Source organism: Gorilla gorilla, chromosome 1 (assembly GCF_029281585.2).
Source record: "Gorilla gorilla gorilla isolate KB3781 chromosome 1, NHGRI_mGorGor1-v2.1_pri, whole genome shotgun sequence".
NCBI classification, from domain to species: Eukaryota; Metazoa; Chordata; class Mammalia; order Primates; family Hominidae; genus Gorilla; species Gorilla gorilla.
In genome coordinates this window covers 101,945,744-101,965,227 of record NC_073224.2, presented here as the reverse complement: position 1 = coordinate 101,965,227, position 19,484 = coordinate 101,945,744, and the positions used below count along the sequence as shown (strand labels likewise).

Genomic DNA, 19,484 nt, shown 5'->3' with positions numbered 1-19,484 from the left:
GTTCTGGGTCAGGAGCCCAGGCAGAAGCTTGCCACGGCCTCAAGCACCATCCTGTGACCTCTTACAACCCCTGGGGCAGGTGCTACACGCATTATATCGAAATTGATACACCTCAAACTTAACGAGTCCAACCACAAACTCCCCGTCTTCCCCAAAAAAACTGCTTCTCCCACAGTCTTCTCCATTCAATTAACAGAAATTCCATCCTTCCAGTTGCTTGGGCCAAAAGTCTCAGCCTCATCCTCGACTTCCCCTTTCTCTCACCACTGCCTGCCCTGCACACCATGACCTTTCGTCCAATTCATCAGGAATGCCCTCCTTTTAAATAGCCCAAGGGTCCAGCCACTTTTTACCAACTCAATGCTACCACCCAGGTCCAAACCATCACCACCACCCTCACCTGAGCTGTCCCCACAGCCTCTCAACGGGGCTCCCTGACCCTGGCTTGACCCTCCCTGTCTGTTCCAAACAGTGCAGTCAGAATGGTCCCATTAAAATGTAAGTCAGATCTTGTCACTTCTCTACTCCAAGCCCTCCTCTTGCTCCCATCTCACCCAGGGTAAAGGCCACACTCCTCAGGATGGTCTACAAATCCCTGCAGAGCCAGACCCGCCTCCCCTGTGACCTCACAACCCCGCCCACATGATCCCTCCACTCACTGAATCAGCCTCACAGGCATCCTCTCTGCTCCCAGGCCTGCACTGTCCAATGTGAGGACACGAGCCACATGTGTCCACTGAGCCCCTGCAACATGACCAGTGCAACTGGATTTTAAGTCCATTTCACTTAAAATTAAATATAAAAAGACACTCCATTCTTTTATTGGAAAAATTTTAAGTATGTTTTCAACAACTTGAGTGTGTGAATCTATTCTTTTTTTTTTTTTTTCAGACAGGGAGTCAGGGTCTTACTCTGCTGCCCAGGCTGGAGTGCAGTGGCACACGCATGGCTCACCACAGCCTCAACAGCAAGCTATCCCCCTACCTCAACCTCCCAAGTAGCTAGAACCACAGGCATATGCCACACACCCAGCTAATTTTTTTTTTTTTTTTTTTAGAGAGATAGAGTCTCACTATGTTACATTACCCAGGCTGGACTCGAACTCCTGGCCTTAAGCAATCCACCTGCTTCCGCCTCCCAAAGTGCTGGGATTACAGGTGTCAGCCACCATGCGCAGCAAGTCTGTTCTTTTAATTGTAAATTTTATAAACTCTAAATACAGATCAAGTATCTCCAATGAAAACTTAATGTCTGATTGAGATATGCTGTGTCAGAGACACACCAGATTTCAAAGACTTAGTACGAAAAATAAAGTGTAAAAGATCTCAATAATTTTTTGTATTGCTTGCACATTCAAATAATAATATTCTGGCTATGTTTGGTTAAATTAAAAATATTATTAACATGTATAATTCTACTTTTCTCTTTTCACTATTTTTAGTATGGCTACTCAGAAATTTAAAATGACAGCGGTAGCTCCCATTTCGTGTCCACCGGACAGTGCTGTCTACAACACACCAGGCATGATCCCCACCCAGGGCCTTCACCTTGCTATTCCTCTTCCCCCAGGTGGCTGGATCCCTCACCACTTCAGATCCTCCAACAGACATCACTTTTTTGGTAAGGCCTTCCCTGAGCACTTATTTAATTTATTTATTTATGTGTTTATTTTTAGAGACAGGGTTTCACATGTCACCCAGGCTGGAGCACAGTGGCATAATCACAGCTCACTGCATCCTCGAATTCCTGGGCTTACGGGATCTTCCCACCTCAGCCACCCAAGTAGCTAGGACTGCAGGTGCACACCAATATACTCAGCTTTTTTTTTTTTTTCTGTAAAGATGAGAGTCTTGCCATGCTGTCCTGGCTGGTCTCAAACTCCTGGCTTCAAGCAAGCCTCTTGCCTTGGCCTCCCAAAGTGCCAGGATTATAGGCGTGAGCTACCATGCCTGGCCCTAAGCACTTCTTTATTTGTTTTATTTGTGGTTTTTGTTTTTTGTTTTTGTTTTTGTTTTTGTTTGACACCAGGTCTCACTCTATTCCCCAGGCTGGAGTGCAGCGGCACAATCACAGCTCACTACAGCTTTGACCTCCTGGGCTCAAGCGATCCTCCCACCTCAGACTCCCAAGTAGCTGGGACCACAGGCATGCACCACCATGCCCAGCTAATTTTTTGTTTTATTTAGAAGGGGTCTCACTATATGGCCCAGGCTGGTCTCAAACTCCTGAGCTCAAGTATCCTCCTGCCTCGGCCTCTCAAAGTGCTAGAATTACAGGCATTAGCCACTGCACCCGGCTCTGAGCATTTATTTAAAATGACCACTCTCAGCCGGGCATGGTGGCTCATGCCTGTAATCCCAGCACTTTGGGAGGGCGAGGCAGGCAGATCACTTGAGGTCAGGGGTTCAAGACCAGCCTGACCAACATGATGAAACCCAGTATCTACTAAAAATACAAAAATTAACTGGGCATGGTGGTATGTGCCTGCAATCCCAGCTACTCAGGAGGCTGAGGCAGGAGAATCACTTGAATCTGGGAGGCGGAAGTTGCAGTGAGCCGAGATCACGCCACTGCACTCCCGTCTGGGTGACAGAGTGAGACTCCGTCTCAAAAAAAAAAAAGCTGGGCGCGGTGGCTTATGCCTGTATGCCTGTAATCCCAGCATCTCGGGAGGCCAAGGCAGGCAGATCATGAGGTCAGGAGATCAAGACCATCCTGGCTAATATGGTGAAACCCCGTCTCTACTAAAAATACAAAAAATTAGCCAGGCGTTGTGGCAGGCACCTGTGGTCCCAGCTACTCGGGAGGCTGAAGCAGGAGGATGGCGTGAACCCGGGAGGCGGAGCCTGCAGTGAGCTGAGATTGGGCCACTGCACTCCAGCCTGGGCGACAGAGCAAGACTCCATCTCAAAAATAATAATAATAATAAATTAATTTGAAAATAAATAAAATAATATGACCACTCTCCTCTCAGAAGCCCCTGCACTCCCATCCAGAGTGGTCCTAACAATTGTGATTGTTATTGATGATGACAATGATGAAAGGAAAAGAGATGTCTTTTTCCTGTTATCTAACTCTGGCTGTAAAATTAGTTGGGGCCTTAACAGATTGGGATCTAAGACTTGTCAACGGAGTGAGAAGTTGTATCTGGGAGGGAAGAAGCTCTTCATAACACTCATCATAGCACTTATCACCATCGAACATAATATATAATTAACTTAGATAGTTTACTATAAGGCTTATCTATTAAAATGTAAATTCGTGACAGCAAAGATTTTTCTCTTTTGTGGGTTTTTTCTACTACAGTCATGTGTTCCATAATGACATTTCAGTCAAGGTCCTGTACAATTATAATGGAGCTGAAAAATTCCTATCACTTCGTGATATCTTGATGATCCTGAACCTGTGTCAGCCCAGGCTAACGTGTGTTTGTGTCTCAGTTTTTAACCAAAAAAGATTTTGTAAGTAAAAATGCATCATTTTAAATAAATATTTCTAAAATGGAAAAAAGCTTATAGAGTAAGAATATAAAGAAAATACTTTCGTGCAATTGTATAATGTGTTTGTGTTATTACAAAAGAGTATAAAAAGCTTATAAAGTGAAAAATTTGACCAAGCGCAGTGGCTCATGCCTGTCATCCCAGCACTTTGGGAGGCCAAGGCGGGTGGATCACTTGAGGTCAGGAGTTTGAGACTAGCCCAGCCTACATGGAGAAACCTTGTCTCTACTAAAAATACAAAAATTAGCCGGGTGTGATAGCACGTGCCTGTAATCCCAGGTACTCAGGAGGCTGAGGCAGGAGAATTCTTTGAACCTGGGAGGTTGAAGTTGCAGTGAGCCGAGATCGTGCCACTGCACTCCAGCCTGGGCTACAGAGTGAGACTGTCTCAAAAAAAATAAATAAATAAATAAATAAAATTATAGTAAGGTAAGGTTAACTTGTTATTGAAGAAAAAAATATTTTAAATAAACGTAGTTAGCCTAAGTGAACAGTATTTACAAAGCCTACACTAGTGTACAGTCATGTCCTAGGCCCTCACATTCACTCTCCACTCACTCACTGACTCACCCACAGCAACCTCCAGTCCTGCAAGCTCCATTCATGGTAAGTGCCCTATACAGGTGTAGTATTTTGTATCCATTGTACAGTATTTCTACTGTACCTTTTCTATGTTTAGATACATACTTGCCATTGTGTTATGATTGCCTACAGTATTCAATACAGGCCTGGGAGCAGTAGGCTACACCATACAGCCTCGTGTGCAGAAGGCCATGCCACCTAGTCTGTGTAAGTGCACTGCATGATGCTCACACAATGATGAAATTGCCTAATGACACATTTCTTAGACTGTGTCCCTGTCGTTGCAACGCATGACTGTATATCTGTGATGCCTAGAACAATACACTGGCACATAACAGGCATTCAATAACTTTGTCAAATGAATGAAATTATTTTTCCGCCTGGGCTGGCTACTCAGCTGGAAGTTTCTAAGTGTCTAGCATATGGTAGGTGCTTGACAGATGCCTACTGAATGTCAGGCTGATCTGTTAGCAGGGTCATTGGGGAAACTGAGGCAGCTTAGCTGAGTCATCCCACAGAAAGCAAAAGCAAGCGCCAAGGGTCCTTGAGTCAGACATGGTGCCTCCTCCCGCTGCCACCCATGCTCCCTCTCCCCGCCCTGAGGGAAGCTCCCCTGAGCCCAACAGCCTCAGTTATCTCGGGGAAAAGTACATTTCTTTTCCTTTCCATAGACTTTTATTCTCCCAGTGAGAAGACAAATCTGTTTCCCCTCCACCAGAAGGCCTCAAGCCACAGCTACTTACATTATAGTAATTAAATCCCTGCTGCTAGGAGGGTTCAGGAGACAAGCAGGCCTCGTGCCAAGGGCTGGCCTGCAGGGAGGAGGCAGCAGGGAGGGAGGCTGGCCAGAAGGGCCTGTCTCTCAGCTGTCTCCTGAGAGTGAGAAAATCCCCTTAGCCACTATGTCTTCACAGGCTTTCGCTTGTGGGATAGGAAGATAACGCCCCCCGCAGCCCACCCTGCCAACATGCACCATCGATGAGGACCCCCACCAGCTGGAATAGCGTAGCTTTCTTCCAGTTCTCTCCGAAATTCCACCTGGTGCTCACGACCTTCCCGCAGATGGCCAGTGCAGGAAACATCCCCTCCTCAGGCTCCTTCTCTCACTCTCTAGATGACAAAACAGAGGCCCAGAAACCAAGCTGCCCCACACCTAGCCTAGGACGCTTCTCCTCACCTGCAACTCAGCTGGCCTTCACAGAGCGCTCCATGTGTGCCAGAAACCTTGTCCTATGCCTTACAAACAGCAATATCTCATTAACTCTCATGACAGCCCCAGCGGCCAGGTTAGGATTCACCCCCACGGAAACTGCGAATCAAAGCACTGAGACAGCTTCCCAAAGCCACACAGCCTACAGTAAGTGACACAGCCAGCGCTGTACCCAATATCTGCTTGGCGCTAAAGCCTGTTCTCCTAACACCAGGCTAGATAGCCCATATAGAAGAATCAGAGGACGGCCTGGGAGACAGATATGAGGGAGGATGGAAGAAGTGAGGGTGAGATGGACCTTCAGGAAATGGGGGGAAGGGGAGCAGATGGAGGCGTGGGACACCAAGTCTCAGGCTTGTGGGTCAAACCCAAGCCACATGTGTGTGCCCTTGTCTCTCGCAAAGCTCACATCAGACCTGTTGTTACTTGTTCAGTGCCTGCCTCCCCCACCAGCCTGTGAGCTCCATGTCTATTTGGTGCTGAACCCCCAGAACCAACCAGAACACACCAGGCAGTGCCCTTGTCTCATTTATTCCTCACGACACCCATTCTCATGAGAGAGAGAAAACACTGTTAACCCCATTCACAGACCTGGAGACTGAGGCTCAAAGAGGTCAGTTTTCTCAACAAGGCTGCACAGCCAGGAAGCCACAGAGCTGCGGCAAGAACACTAGGACGCATGCTGTTGAGGGCTCGGCTGGCCCCTCCAGGGCCCACAGGAGACTTTCCTCAGCCCCAGAGCCCAGCACGGCACCTGGAGCTTCATCAAACCCCTGTATCTAAACTGACAGCATCCTCCTCCCCTCCTCCCTCTACCCTTACCCCACTCCATGAGCACAAAACATCCCCTGAGGCTCTGGGGGAGGCTGGCAGGGGACTGAGGGTGGCACAGTAAGGGGCGGGGTGGGCGGGAGTGGAGAGCTCAGGGAGGGCAGGAGAAGCTTTTGGCTTGAAAGAGCCCAGTCTAGGATCTCATATGCAAAAGCATGTCTGCTGCACAATGTGAGGGTGTCGGAGACACTCCCCTGTGTGCAAATCCAAACTCCACCACCTCCCAGCTGTGAGACCCTGAGCAAGTCACTTAACCTCTCGGAGCCTTGGGTCTGTCATCTGCAAAACGGGGAGAATTATATCTACCTCACAGGGTTGTTGTGAGGACTTAATGAGATGAGGTGTGTAAACACACATAGTAGGCCCTTAATAAATATTCTCTTCTCCACCGCCTGTCACCTCTTCACTCCTGAATAAGACCCGGTGTTGCTTTGGAGTCATTCTTATGGAAGGAAAAATAAGTTCCCATGTAATGAGAGCGGTGCCTTCCCCCAAGCTGCTGTGGACACAGGCTTTCTTTCTATATGATCCCGTCCACCCACCAGGAAACCCTCATGACTCAACTCCATCCTAGACTTGCTCTCACCTTGCGTCAATTTCATTTCACTCTTGAGGGATCTTTCCATCGCTGGCACATAGTGTGCACCCCGTCAGGTGTCTTCTGCCAAAATGCCCTCCCACCAGGCTCAGCACCATTACTCTCCCAGAGCAGGGGAAAGCATCTTAGCAGAGCTTAACACCAGGTCCAGCCCAGAGCAGGAGGGGCTGGGAACCATGGGCCCAGCTGTGAGGGACCTTGCATGATCCCAAGGCCACTGAGCTCTCAGAAGAAACAACCAAGGTAAAACCCACCATTGCCCAGCACGGACAAGAGCCCCCTGGGTGACAGCTCTGGCCCACGTTGAATTCTTCACCTCTCCACCCACAAGAGGAATTAAAATACCACCTCCCAAATAAAGAGGCCGCTGCGCAAGGCCACACAGCCAAATAGCCAGGATTTGAATCCAGGTCTATGGGGAAAGCCTGTGCTCTCTTAGGAAGAGTTGGTGGAGAACAACACATCTGGCTGGGGAGAGACCCCCCTGGAGTCTGTAAGGCACAGATTCTCTGCACTCCTGCCGCCTGGAGCAGGGCTTGCCACACAGTGGGTGTTCAGGATATGTTTCCAGAAGACGGATGGGAGAAACAAAAAGAGAGGAAGAACTAAAACCAGGAATTCCAGGATTCCAGCTATGCCCCTGCCACTAACAATGCTGAGTAGCCTCGGACAAGTCATGTAACTTTTTTTTTTTTTTTGAAACAAGGTGTCACTATGTTGCCCAGGCTGGTCTTGAGGTCCTGGACTCAACCGATCCTCCCGCCTCAGCCTCCCAAAGTGCTGGATTACAGGTGTAAGCCACCGCGTAACTTCTATGGGCCTTGGGGTCCTATAAGGAGGAGGATGGTCCTTTCCCTGCCTTCCTCACAGGGCTGGGAGGCATATGCAGGGATCTTGCCCACCCCGGCTAGCACACCTGGCTGGCCTACAGAGCTTGGCCATCTAGGGCAGGTATGGTGCCCCCCTGAGGAGGCCTCCCCTGCATCCTCCACCAATGCCATCCAGCTCTGAGCCCTCCAAAGGTGGTGGCTCAACCCTGAGCAACATGCCTACCCCAAGCCCTCACCTTGGGAGAAGGTAACATCACCTATGCAGGCAGCTCCGGCCATTCCCATGTATGGGAGATTTTTGGGGAGCCAACATCTTACCCACTGGAAGCCAGAAAAGAAAGAAAATAGCTAAACTCCAATTTGTTAAAATCAGAAATCTCAAAAGGGGTTTTGCTCTGCAAAAATCGCTGCTAGTGGAAGCTTGCGAGGAGGCAGGCTGATGCCAACTCAAGCAAAGGGGCTAGGAGGAGCCACCATTTGCTGGCAGCCCAGGAGCACCCACAGCCAGGCTGGCCACTTGACCAACCATTAGCAAGTGTCATCCTCCCCAGGTTAGTGGATGTCAGTCTCCCCACATCCATTACAAACGGGGACACTGAGGCTCAGAGAGTTTGAGGCACAGAGAGCTTAAGGAAAACCAACAGTGGCAGACGGACCAGAATGAGCAAGGGCAGCCTCTCCCTGCCTCCCTGCAGGGCCCCCTCAGCTCAAAGCCACTGACAGGTCAGCAAGGTTCAATGGCTCAAGCCAGGCAACAGGTCATCTGCTTCCTCCTCCCTACCTACTGGGTAACCTGGGCAGGGCACCCACCTTTATAGGTCTCTCCATCTATAACCTGAAGCAAAACACCAAACAACTGTCCTTGCAGATGTCGCGTGGCAGGCCTGGTATCAGCAAGCTCTAAGGAGTAGGTGCCAGCCCAGTCCCTGCAAGGAGTGTCCTTTAAGCTGACTTTCCTGTTCATTTGACACTGAGCAGCACTCCTGTCCTTTAAGAAAAATGCCCAACAAGCTGACTCAAAAATAACAGATGCCAATTTGCATATTATTTCACACATCATTTGCATGCTGTTCATTTAGTATCATCAAGGCTCTGCTCAGAATACAACTCTGGTTACCCTGTGACCAGGGCTTGTGAAAAAGATATGGCTTCCACGAAGGGCAAGCCCTGGGCACGTCCCTCTCCTGCCCAGCTGCTCTTGCTGCCTGCCCCCTGGCACCTGGCTGGGAACGTCACCCACTGCCACAGCCCTGGTGCTCCAAGCAGGGTGAAGAGGCAGAAAGAACCTTTAGAATTCTAGGAAGCACCCTGACTCAAGTCTTGAAGGGGAAATTGTGTTCTCTTGACGACGCATCAGGCAAGCTGTGGCAATGCTTTTCTTCCCTGCTTCTGTCCCAGGTCAGCTTCCTAGTTCGGCTCTCCCTGTGGCCCTACTCTCTCAGCCTTTTTCTGCCTGGTCATCGTGTGTCCCCCTGACCTTCCTCCAGGCCTCTCAGCCTCTGGCCTGGCCCCACGGGTTTATTTTTGTTCTCTCTCCACCTGTCCGATTTGCATGTCCACACCCGGTTAGCTCTGCCCAGACCACAAATTGCTAACTGAGTGTAGAATAACAGGGCCCCATGGGGTAAGAAGGCTCCAGAAGTCCAGCCCAGGCCACCACTGCAGCCCTGCCATCCAGAGAACAGCCCACTTCCTTTTTACTCACACAGATTCACCCAACAAGGTCTATCCAGAAACATGACTGGGGAGCTTGTCACAGACGGGAGGCCATTTGGCCTCATGAGAAAAGGGGCATGTTCCACACGTGCTCTCCAGGCAGGGACACCAGTTCGTCTATAGCCACCTGCAGACAGTGGAGGGGTGACATGGGCGCACATGCCCCTCCAGTCTTGATGCTCCAGGTGGCATCTTCTAACCACCACTCTAATAAAGGCAACAGTTGCCAGCTGCTGAGACCCAGTGTGTGGCTGGCTCTGTGCTGGCTGCTGTGCTACAGCCAGTAGTTGTGATTCCCTCTTAACACTGAGGAAATAGGCTTTGGGTTCAGTAAGTTCCCAGAGCGCCCATCACTGGTGTGCCACCCAAGTCTTTTTTTTTTTTTTTTTTTTTTGAGATGGAGTCTCACTCTGTTGCCCAGGCTGGAGTGCAGTGGTGCGATCTCAGCTCACTGCAACCTCCGCCTCCCGGGTTCAAGCGATTCTCCAGCCTCAGCCTCCCAAGGAGCTGGGATAACAGGCGTGCGCCACCATGTCCGGCTAATTTTCTTATTTTTAGTAGAGATGAGGTTTCGCCATGTTGGCCAGGCTGGTCTCAAGCTCCTGACCTCAGGTGATCCACCCTCCTTGGCCTCTCAAAGTGCTGCAATTACAGGTATGAGCCACCGCGCCTGGCCCCAAGTCCTTAACTACCAAGCCTGGCCACTTCTAAAAGGAAGGATATCAGGTCTTCGGGGCCTGAGTGTGCAGAACTCTGCAGCCCTGGTGGTTACCGATGCTACCAAATATTCCATCCATCACTGTGCCCTCGCCCTGGGCCTGTGTTCACTGCCTGCCCAAAGCCTCTCCAGACGAGACAGTCTCCTCTTTCCTCCCTACATGCCCCTGTGTGCACCACACGGCAGCAACCTGAAGCTGCTCTCATGCCTGCTCTGTTCCCTACATACTCTGCCCCCTCTCCCCGGGCTTCTCACACTCAGAATTGAGCCCCTGCCCGAGCCCCTCCCATCCTGGCTTGTCTAGTCCTTCAGGGACCCCCCAACCTCCTACAGGGAATCGACCCAGCATCCCCAGTCTGAGTCACTGTCTCCTTCCTCAGTCCTCCCAAGCACCAACACCATAAACCACCATCCGCCTGGGATGGATGCCATCTGGGTGCTGTCTGACACCCCTAAGAACAGGACTCTCCGGACTGTGGCTGCTCATCCTTGTGATGAAACATGATCTGGAATCAGATTGTGAAGCCTCAGCACAGGAAGGGAGTTCAGCTCCTGTTTTTAGGCCAGAGAAACGAGGCCCAGAGAGGGGAAGGGACTCAACAAAGATCACACAACAAGCTGGAAGCAAGAGGCAGAAGCACCTCCTGAGGGGCTCAAAGCAGAGACAGGCCTTTTCCCGGCACTCACTGCCCATGACAGAGCTCAACAGAGGCATGAGGCACAGACAGGGACGCAGGAAAATGGGACTCAAGAATGAAAAAGAAACTTCTAGAACCAGGAATGGAGAAGCCCTTCGAGGTCCCTCACTCAAATTCCCAGCAGAAGTTTGTGGTGGGGTTTGGAATAGGGAAATCAGAAGTGTACTGAGACCTGAGCTCTCACTCTAGAACCCTCTCTTTCCTGAGATGGGCACCTGGAGTGAGTCACTCAACCCTGGGACCCCCTGTGCAGCCGAGTTTTCTCATCCCTGAGATAGTTGGTCATCATGAGCCCTGGGCCAGGCACTGTGAGGGTCATGAGGGACCCAGGGGTGAAAATGCCTTGTAAGATGTAAGATGCTGAGCTCATGTGACTGTCCCCCGATAAACAGCCACACAGCCAGTGCTGGAGGAGAAAGGCAGCCTAAGAGAAGAGCAAGGTGGAGGTGAGGGGTGAGAGAGCTGTGTATGGACATGTCCAGTCAGGTCTAGGGGTCCTGCTGGCCCTCCAGGGGTGGAAGGTGGGGGTGCTAGGGGCTGTGGAAGGAGCTTTTGCAGGAAGGGCTTTCATTTTCCCTGTATTCCCCACACCTACCCTCCTCACAACCTGCCCGGTATCACCCTGAGGGCAGCAGCACCAGACCCCAGAGAGGAGGCATCAAGAACTGACCTTGGGCCAGTCCACAATCTCACCCTGATCCCAGGCCAACCTGGGGTGCCCACACTCACCCTGGCCACCCCCCGGGACCTGCGCCAGCATCTCCCGCCCTCCATCAAGCCCTTCCTGCCCAGCTCGTGGTAAAGTTCCTCCTGTTCCAATATTTTGCATCATGGGTCTCAGTGCCATAAACTCAATTTTTCTCTTTTAAGGATATGGGCAGCAGCAGGCAAGGGAAGGGGTATGAACTTGGGAGCTAAACGGGCTTGGGTTCTTATCTCAGTGCCACCACCGCTAGCAGTGTCAGTGTGGCCTGGTGACTTCATCTACACAGGGGGCGGTGAGCACGACCTGCTCCTTGTACTCCCGGGTGTAATGTAAAGCCAGCCCAGCACTCAGCAAATGGTCCTTGCCTTCCCCTCTCCTGTCACTCAGCAACATCCCGGCCAGCCCAGCGAAGTGCTGGGTGACCAGAAAGTAGCGTGGTCCCTGCCCCCAGCTGATCCTCCCCTCCTTTCCCTCAGATCCCAGCTGAGCTCCTGGGGGTGGAATGACAGGGTCGGGGGAGGGGGCACTTAAAAACCCATTCGCCTCCTCCGGACTTTCCTCACCCAAAGAAAAGGCACTAGAATTTTCCTCCCTACAGCTCCTGGGAACAGCACAGTCTCAGAATTCCCCACCCTCATTATTTAAAGAGGAATAGGTGCCTTGCTTTCTTGCTCTCCTTTTGGGGTTTTGAAAGAAAGAGAAGAAAAAGAACTACAAATGAATGTGCTGGCCTGCCTGTCACTGAGCTGAGTAAAGTGGTATTTCATCAATATACAGCCGCCCCTCACAACCCCCGCACACACTCATTTTCTCCCCCAAATGTGCTTCACAAATAACTGCAACAGAGCTGAAGCGCTCTATTCTGATCTTACATTTCCATCCAGGCCCCAGATTCTCTACAGAGGTTACTCAAATTTCTTTTCATTTTGATTTTCTTTACCTTATTTTTTTTAAAGCAGATCTTTTGACCACGGCCTTACAAACCCCTCTTCCTAAAAGCGCAATAAGAGAAATATGAGTCCATCAGCCGCCTTTCTACTTAGGCTGTGCAGGAGATAAATGCTCCAGCCAGGATGCCCCTGGTGGAGCACCCGGGTAATGCCGCCTGTGGGGAAGGGAAGTCCGGATGTGTGATGAAGTCTTTTCCCAGGACAGTTATAAATAGTGTGATGACACGCAAAGGAGAAGCATATATAAAAAGTTAGCTGTCCCCCTGTGGGTTACAAATGTTTGACTCATTTACAGACTGTCCACAAAGATTATAAATAAAGTCACCACCACCCTGGGGCGGGCGGCGGAGAAGGCCATTTTCACGCTGTCAAAAGGCCATTTTCACGCTTGCCCTCCTGTGGGCCGACACACTCAGTGTGACCTGTGAAGACAAAATGTGTGCCTAGGGCCCTCGGCAGTGGGCTCGTAGGCTCTCAGCCAGTCTCCTGCCTTCTGCATCCTGGTCCTGCAGGTCACCCCACAGGGAGGGTCCATGGAAAGGGCTGGAAAGGGTCTATCCTACTCCTACTTTTCCGCCATGGCCTGAAACACAGGCACCAGTACCCAGAGGCATCTTCTCAAAAATACCAGGACACTGTGACAGCCAACAACCTATCCCAAAGCAGCACCTGGGTCCAAACAGAAGGTGCAGAGCCACTTGGCTAGCCAAGCCTGCACTGCTGCTCTGCCCTTCTGCAGACAAGGCTTCCGTGACCAGGGAGAGCAGAAGATCAGAACTGGTTCCAGTGATACTACTCAATCATTTGGTCTAGAGGCTGGGGATGGACTCAGGGACCTCTTTGAGGTCTGCAAAGAGACAGACAAGTTGGCCTTGGCCATTCTGTTTAAAGAGTGAATGGCCAGACGACCAGGCTCCCCTGGGCATGCGGAGAAGCGGCCTCGCATGAGGTTGTCTGAAGAAAGAGTAACTAGAGGTGGGAAAAGAAGACACTGTGGGAGCAGACAGGGCAGCCTGGATAAGCATCTTCACACCAACTCCTCTCTGCCACCTGGGTTACCCCAGCAACGAGGCCAGGCAGGGGCCACAGAGAGGAGCAGAGGGGCAGGAAATCAGTGGTGCAGGCGAGACAGGAGCATGGTGGGGGAGTGGGCAGAGGACTGGTTCTGCCTGGGAGGAGAGATGCAGACCTGTTTCAAGGCTGGGCATGGGGAAGTGGCTTGAGGTTGTACAGACTGGTGGGAAAGAAGAGCCATGCTGCCACACCAGCACTCTCCAGCCTCCCCTGAGAAGATCCCACAGCCCAACGCCTGAGGTCCCGAGAAACGAGGCCCCTGGGTGCCTTGCCAGCCACACAGAGGTACCAGCTCAGCCACCAACATGATGGCAGGGTCAGGGTGGTGAAGTCACAGCCTGGGGAAAGGGAAGGGCAGCCAGGCCTTTCCCTTCCCTAATTCTTTCTGAACCCAGGGAAGAGAGCGTACAGGTAATTTAATGCAATGGAGTGGGTGTGCCCCAAACCAGCTCTAAAAGAAAATAAAGAACTCTAAGAAGGACTCCCCAGGTCCTTGCTGATCTACCCAAGTGGCACCAATCAGTACAGATGATGTGATTAAGATTCTCAACAGAATCTCTAGACCAGGCCTCGTCACAATGTCTAAGCCTTCAGAGAGTAAACCTGCCTATTAAAAAAAAAAGGACTCCTCATTTGGTTCAAGGGTCACCTCGTACCTTTAGGAGCCCATTGGGGCCATCTCAGGCATCTCTGCCATTTGATCTCATGTCCCAGGCATAATAATGAGAAGCTCTCCTCTTATCTGAGCTCACCCAGGAATCAAGCCCCACCTCCCTGCTCCAGGCTGATGCCTCCTAGCAGAGCTTACTTCCATCATTAGCACCTACAGGCCTGTGAGGCGGGAGCTGGGGATGTTCTGTCCCGGTTGCTCAACCCCCTCACATTGGCTCCCATTTGCATTAACTGAACATGCTCAGGGCACATGCCACCCTCCTTTTCAAGAGACCCAGGCCTGCATGACAAGTTACTTCCCCAGCAACAGCCACCCGCCAAACAGAGGTGAACAGCAAGGCCACAACACCATGGAAAAAAAAGCAGAGAACTTCAGAAAGCAGCAGCTCAGGCACAAGGTTAGTTAATCTTCAATCACCTGGGGAAAAAAAAAAGTTTGTCACCTCCCAAGGGCCTTTGAGTGGGAGCTGCCACTGGCTGGGCAGAATTACCTAATCTGCCTGGTACCCCTGAGGTTGCCTTGTCCATCCGCCTGCCTCCAGACTGGTCAGCAGGGCCAACCAGGCACACAAAGCTCTCCAGCAAAAGAGAGTGTCACCCATCCCTCCCCAGGGTCCACTGAATGTCCCTGAGCTCTCCTGGGCTGTGACTAACCCAGACCATGGAGGAGTAGAGACCACTTCCTCCATGAAACTGGGACACAGATATTCACCTCCCCCCAAGAATAAACCATGTTTAAAGGTGGTCTCTAGTCAGACCCAGTCCCTTCTCAGAACTCCTTCCCTCCCAGATACAACTTCTCACTCCGTTGACAAGTCTTAGATCCCAATCTGTTAAGGCTCCAACTAATTTTACAGCCAGAGTTAGATAACAGGAAAAAGACATCTCTTTTCCTTTCATCATTGTCATCATCAGTAACAATCACAATAGGGCCCATTTGTTGAGCAGGCAGATACGTGCCTTACACGTCTCTAATTTAATTCTCCCTACTCGACAGCTGGGGAAACAGGCTCGCTAAAGCTCCATGACTTATCCAAGATCACACAAATAGTAGTGGCAGAGCTGGGATTCCAATTCTGGCCCAGTTCCTTGAAATGTTCCCATTTGCCTCCAGGAGAGAGGGATATCTATCTTGGCCCTGCGGTGTGTACAAGGCCTGGTACATAGGAGACGCCCAGAAAATACTTGTTTCATAAATGACTCAAAACATGGATGGACAGTGCAGGGATGGGTGAATGAGTGAGCAAGTTAAATGAGCTCTGCTTATCTCAAGACCAGCCCCAAGGCACACAGGAAGTGGCCGCTGAGGCAAGAAGGACCTCTCAGCTGCTGCCCCCTCGGTGCACGCCACTGCTGCTATGAGGGTCTGTGATTCAGAAATGCGGGGAGCCAAGCACCTCAGGTGGCCTCCCCTTTCATTCACCTAAAATCTGCCTTCCGCATCTCTGGGAAAGCCCCTTTCCCTGAGTTCCCCCTCAGGGGTGGCACCTGCCCCAGGCAGGGAAGAGGGCCTGATCCTGCAGAGTGGTGACTCTCCCGTCGCGTTAAGGCAAATGTGCATAGATCCCGCACTGGGATCTGTGCACAGCCACTGTCTCTGGGAATAGCCGTTTCCTTAAGAACTCTGACCACGGGTGTCACTGAAAGAGAAGGTGCTGGGATTGCCCCTTCCCCCACACCCCCCTTGCATTTGGGCCTTCATCAGTTTTCCCCAGTGAGGGCCCCTGGTCTCCAAGGGAGGACTGGAGAGAGCCAGGGCTGTGACCAGGGCAGCTGCCAGTCCTGGCGAGGCTGCCAGCCCCATATCCTGGAGCGCCCAGCAGGAGAGGCGGTTCTGAGAAGGCAGCGAGCAGAAGGACCCGCAGACGCAGAGGCTCATTACAGGGAATGACTAAGTGAGCTGCGATTCCAGGGGAAACCCCACTCGCTTCTGCTCGCTGAGACGCTCATCCTTGAGCTATTTTGACTAAGGCGGCTTCCAGGTGCTGCCCTCCGCTGGGGCAGCCCACTGAGAGCAGCCGGGTTGCTGGAGGACCCTCTGCCCGGAAGTCTTGGTCCTGGCTATTCAGGTCGTCTGACAGGTCTGCCCCACCCGTTTCCAGGGCGGGAAAGTCTGCCCATCCCCGATTAAAGTGAGATGCTGGGAATGGGGGAAATCCGATCAGCACCTCCTAGGTTTTTGCGGCTGGATTTCAATAAGGAATGTGACAGTCTCGCAGCAGCTGTGCCCTGCCTGAAACAAGCTCTATTTGAAACCTCCAACAGCTGAACCCCTCCCAGCTACCCAATGGCCAGCCCGCCCAGCCACCGCCCCCCCTCTCCAAGCCATCCCCTGCCCCAAATGACAAATAAATAGAAAAACCCAAGCAACAAGCAGGCGCATGCATACGTACACACATTACACACATACACACACACACCAACAAATTGGGGGTGGGGGTATCGTGGAGCCACTTGTCCACCGATTCCCAGGTCTCTAAGCCTTCCAGCCCACAGCAGGAGAGCTCCCTGGCAAGCAGAGCATCGGCAGAAACCCACCTTCCTCCATCTCCACTCCCTCTGGGAGGGAAACCCCCTCCTCTGTCTTGGGGCTGGACTGAGAGGCTGGAGCAGTGGGGCCAGCTCCCCCCTAAAGCCAGTGCCTGCTGTTCTCCATCCGGGCGCGCACTCACACACACACTCATCTTTATTTATCCCAAGGAGAAGGAGTTGAGGTGGGAGGGGAGAACTGGGGCTGAGCTGGGGCGCGGGCTTGTGGGGACCGCCTGGGAAGCCCTGTCATCCCGTCCCAAGGAGAGGTGCTCCCCCAGCTGATGGCAAGGCGGCGCCCAGCTGCTCTGCCCAGGTAACACCTGTAGCCATTTTTATCAGGAGATGTTTACGAAGCAGCAGCAGGTTTATTCTGAGTCCTCTCTCCTGAGGGAAAGGACCACTGATTTCCTCCACCTATATTTTTACCCCATGCCCTCAGGAGACCCAGGTCATGGATGGTTTTCTATTTTGCCCGAGACTCTCTGAGAAGAGGAGGGAAACAGAAACTTGTGAAGAGATGGAGAAGACAGGGAGAGAAGGGACTTGGGCAATGGTACGGAATCCCCACCCCCCACCCAGACATTTATTTCTTTTTCATCCTCAGGAAAATGGAGTGGAGCAGGGAGGGGAGGAAAGAAGGGGAAGTCGCAGGAACTGGCAAACACATGAAGGCGGAGTGTAATTAATTGGTGCGTTAAGCTGCTGGGTTATGCTTTAGTACGAGTGAGCCAGGAGGAAAAGCGATTTCTCAGAAGGGATTATTTAATCCTCCCTAACAGAGAGTCTGCAAATTAGACACAGTGTGTGGGGATGTCCCCTACCCCCCAGAGGAAGCTAGGAATGAATTCTCCCGGGATCAAGAAGGAAAACCACGGGAAGTTAGAGTGTTGAATATAACTGAGCAAGCGCCTCTCACCACCACCACCACCTCTCTCTCCCAGTCTCCCTCCCAATCTCTCTCAATCTCTCTCTCTCTCTCTCTCAATCTCTCTCTCTCGCAATCCCCCTCTCTCAATCCCTCTCTTGCTACCTACATATTCCTTTTGTTCAAGGTATAAAGAGAAACCACAGCCCCTACCTTTGAGTACAAACCCCAAGAGAGCTCGGTCTCTATCACCATAACAACAATTCCAAACATCCCAAAAATCAGAGCATAGTCACTCAGTCGCTTTCTCTTTTCAAACAGGGCCCTCCTGTGTCCCAGCTTATAGCCAATGTTTTGGTTTTTCCGCTTGTTGGCTTTGGGGAAGGTGGTGCTGCTGGCGGTGGTGCCGGCATGCTGGTGGTTGTGGGTGGCATTAGGGTGATGGAGCAGGGTCTGGTGGGCATGGTTGTCCTCCCGGGAGGAGATGACGATCTCCGGGGGGTTGCTAGGGCTGAAAAGCTGGAGGGGTTGGCCCTCAGTCTCGGCCTCGATGAGGTTCCTCCGGGAGGCGCTGAGGCGGCTGAGGGGCTTCATGACCCCACCGCTATACTTGCAGGAGCTCATGGCGATCTCCGTGAAGGGGTTGCTGTCCCGCCGGTGCACCAGGGGGCTGGCCTGCCGGTGCCGGCTGCCTCCGCCAGGCCCACTTGTAGCTGTGGAACTTGGAGAGTGGCCAAGCAAGTGGTCATTGAGATTGAGCTGGCTGCCTTGCCTGGAGGAAGGGTGGAGGATGGCGGTGGAGTTGGACGAAGGGGGGGCCCTGAAAGCGGTGGGAGAGGAGTGCAGCAGGCCAGGGTGGACGGGCTGGCTCTGGAGTTGGGCGAGCTGAGACAGGGGATGCGGTGGCTGCTGCTGCTGCTGCTGCTGCTGCTGCTGCTGCTGCTGAAGCTGCGGAGGCTGAGGCTGCAGCGAGGGTCCCAGGGGCTGCTGGGGGGCTGCTGGTGGCGCTGGCGGTGGTGGCTGCTGCTGCTGTTGCTGCTGCTGCTGCTGCTGCTGCTGTTGCTGCTGCTGCTGCTGCTCATCCCCAGAGGATGGACAGGGGCACTTGGGGTCTTCATCCAAGTCCCCCACCCCCGAGTCATGGAAGTGCCCAGAAGTGTCCATCTTGGGGCCTGGCTGTATTCCCTGCAGCACAAGCCCCCACCCCAAAGCCACCCTCGCTCCAAAGATGTCCTCAAAGAAAGCCAGGCATCCAATCTCCCCCACCAGTGTCTTGGCTCCAGTCCTCTCTCTTTGGCTTGCTTCGGTTCTCTGGGGCTGCCTGGAGTCCAGACGCTGCCACTCAAGAATGCATTGTATTGGGCAGGGAGGGAGAGCAGGAGGGGAGCTTGGAGAAAGAAGAGGGGGTGAAAGAACTCTCTCAGGAGGTGGTCCTCTAGGAGCGTGTGAGGCCAGGCTCAGCTTCACTCCTCGCTGGCTCAATAGCTTCGCTCGCCTCCTCCTGCCACCGTTACATTGTAAGCCAAGCCCACTTATTAGCAGCTGGTCTCATTGGCTTGGCTTAACTCTCCAACCTCCTCCTAGCTCCGCCCCCCGCATAGGCTCCTCCCCAGAGGAGGGGCCTGGCGTCCTCGGCTCCGGCCCCAGTGGCGGCGCAGCGAGGACTGGGAACTGTAGTTTTTGCTCCCCCACCCCGGAGCTGAGCCGCTGTCCTCTTTCCTCTGACAGGTATGGCCACAACCCTTAAGCCCACGGCGATAAGGGATGTTCGCTCACGCTGGGCGATGGGGAGGAGGGACAGAGGGCCTCCGAAGGAGGGAAGGTGTGCACCCTGATGAGGGGGCAGACGGAGGGGAAGGCAAACATTTATTAACCACCAAGGTTTACGATAGGTTGTTTCACATATATTATCCGGATACAGTCTCCAAACACCCAAGGAGGTGGGCAGTATGGTCTCATTTACAAAGCCTGATGCTTAGAGGTGTTGAGTAACAACGTCAAG

At 52.3% G+C, this 19,484-nt stretch overlaps 1 protein-coding gene across 5 annotated transcripts in view; it reads right to left on the bottom strand.

The window, feature by feature from the left end:
- The window catches only part of KCNN3 (potassium calcium-activated channel subfamily N member 3), a 172,963-nt gene extending 153,992 nt beyond the window's left edge, over positions 1–18,971 (bottom strand). For 4 of the 5 annotated variants that reach the window (XR_010129493.1, XM_055360651.2, XM_019023215.4 and 1 more), the window contains exon 1: positions 17,696–18,971. Coding sequence is in view for 4 of the 5 variants with exons in the window: in XM_055360651.2 (XP_055216626.2) it covers positions 17,696–18,646 (951 nt within the window). In the remaining variant the exon portion in view is untranslated. Of the gene's footprint in view, positions 1–8,361; positions 8,571–17,695 lie in introns of those variants that run through there. The other variant, XM_019023219.4, reaches the window with a different exon arrangement.
- Positions 18,972–19,484: the final 513 nt, after the last annotated feature.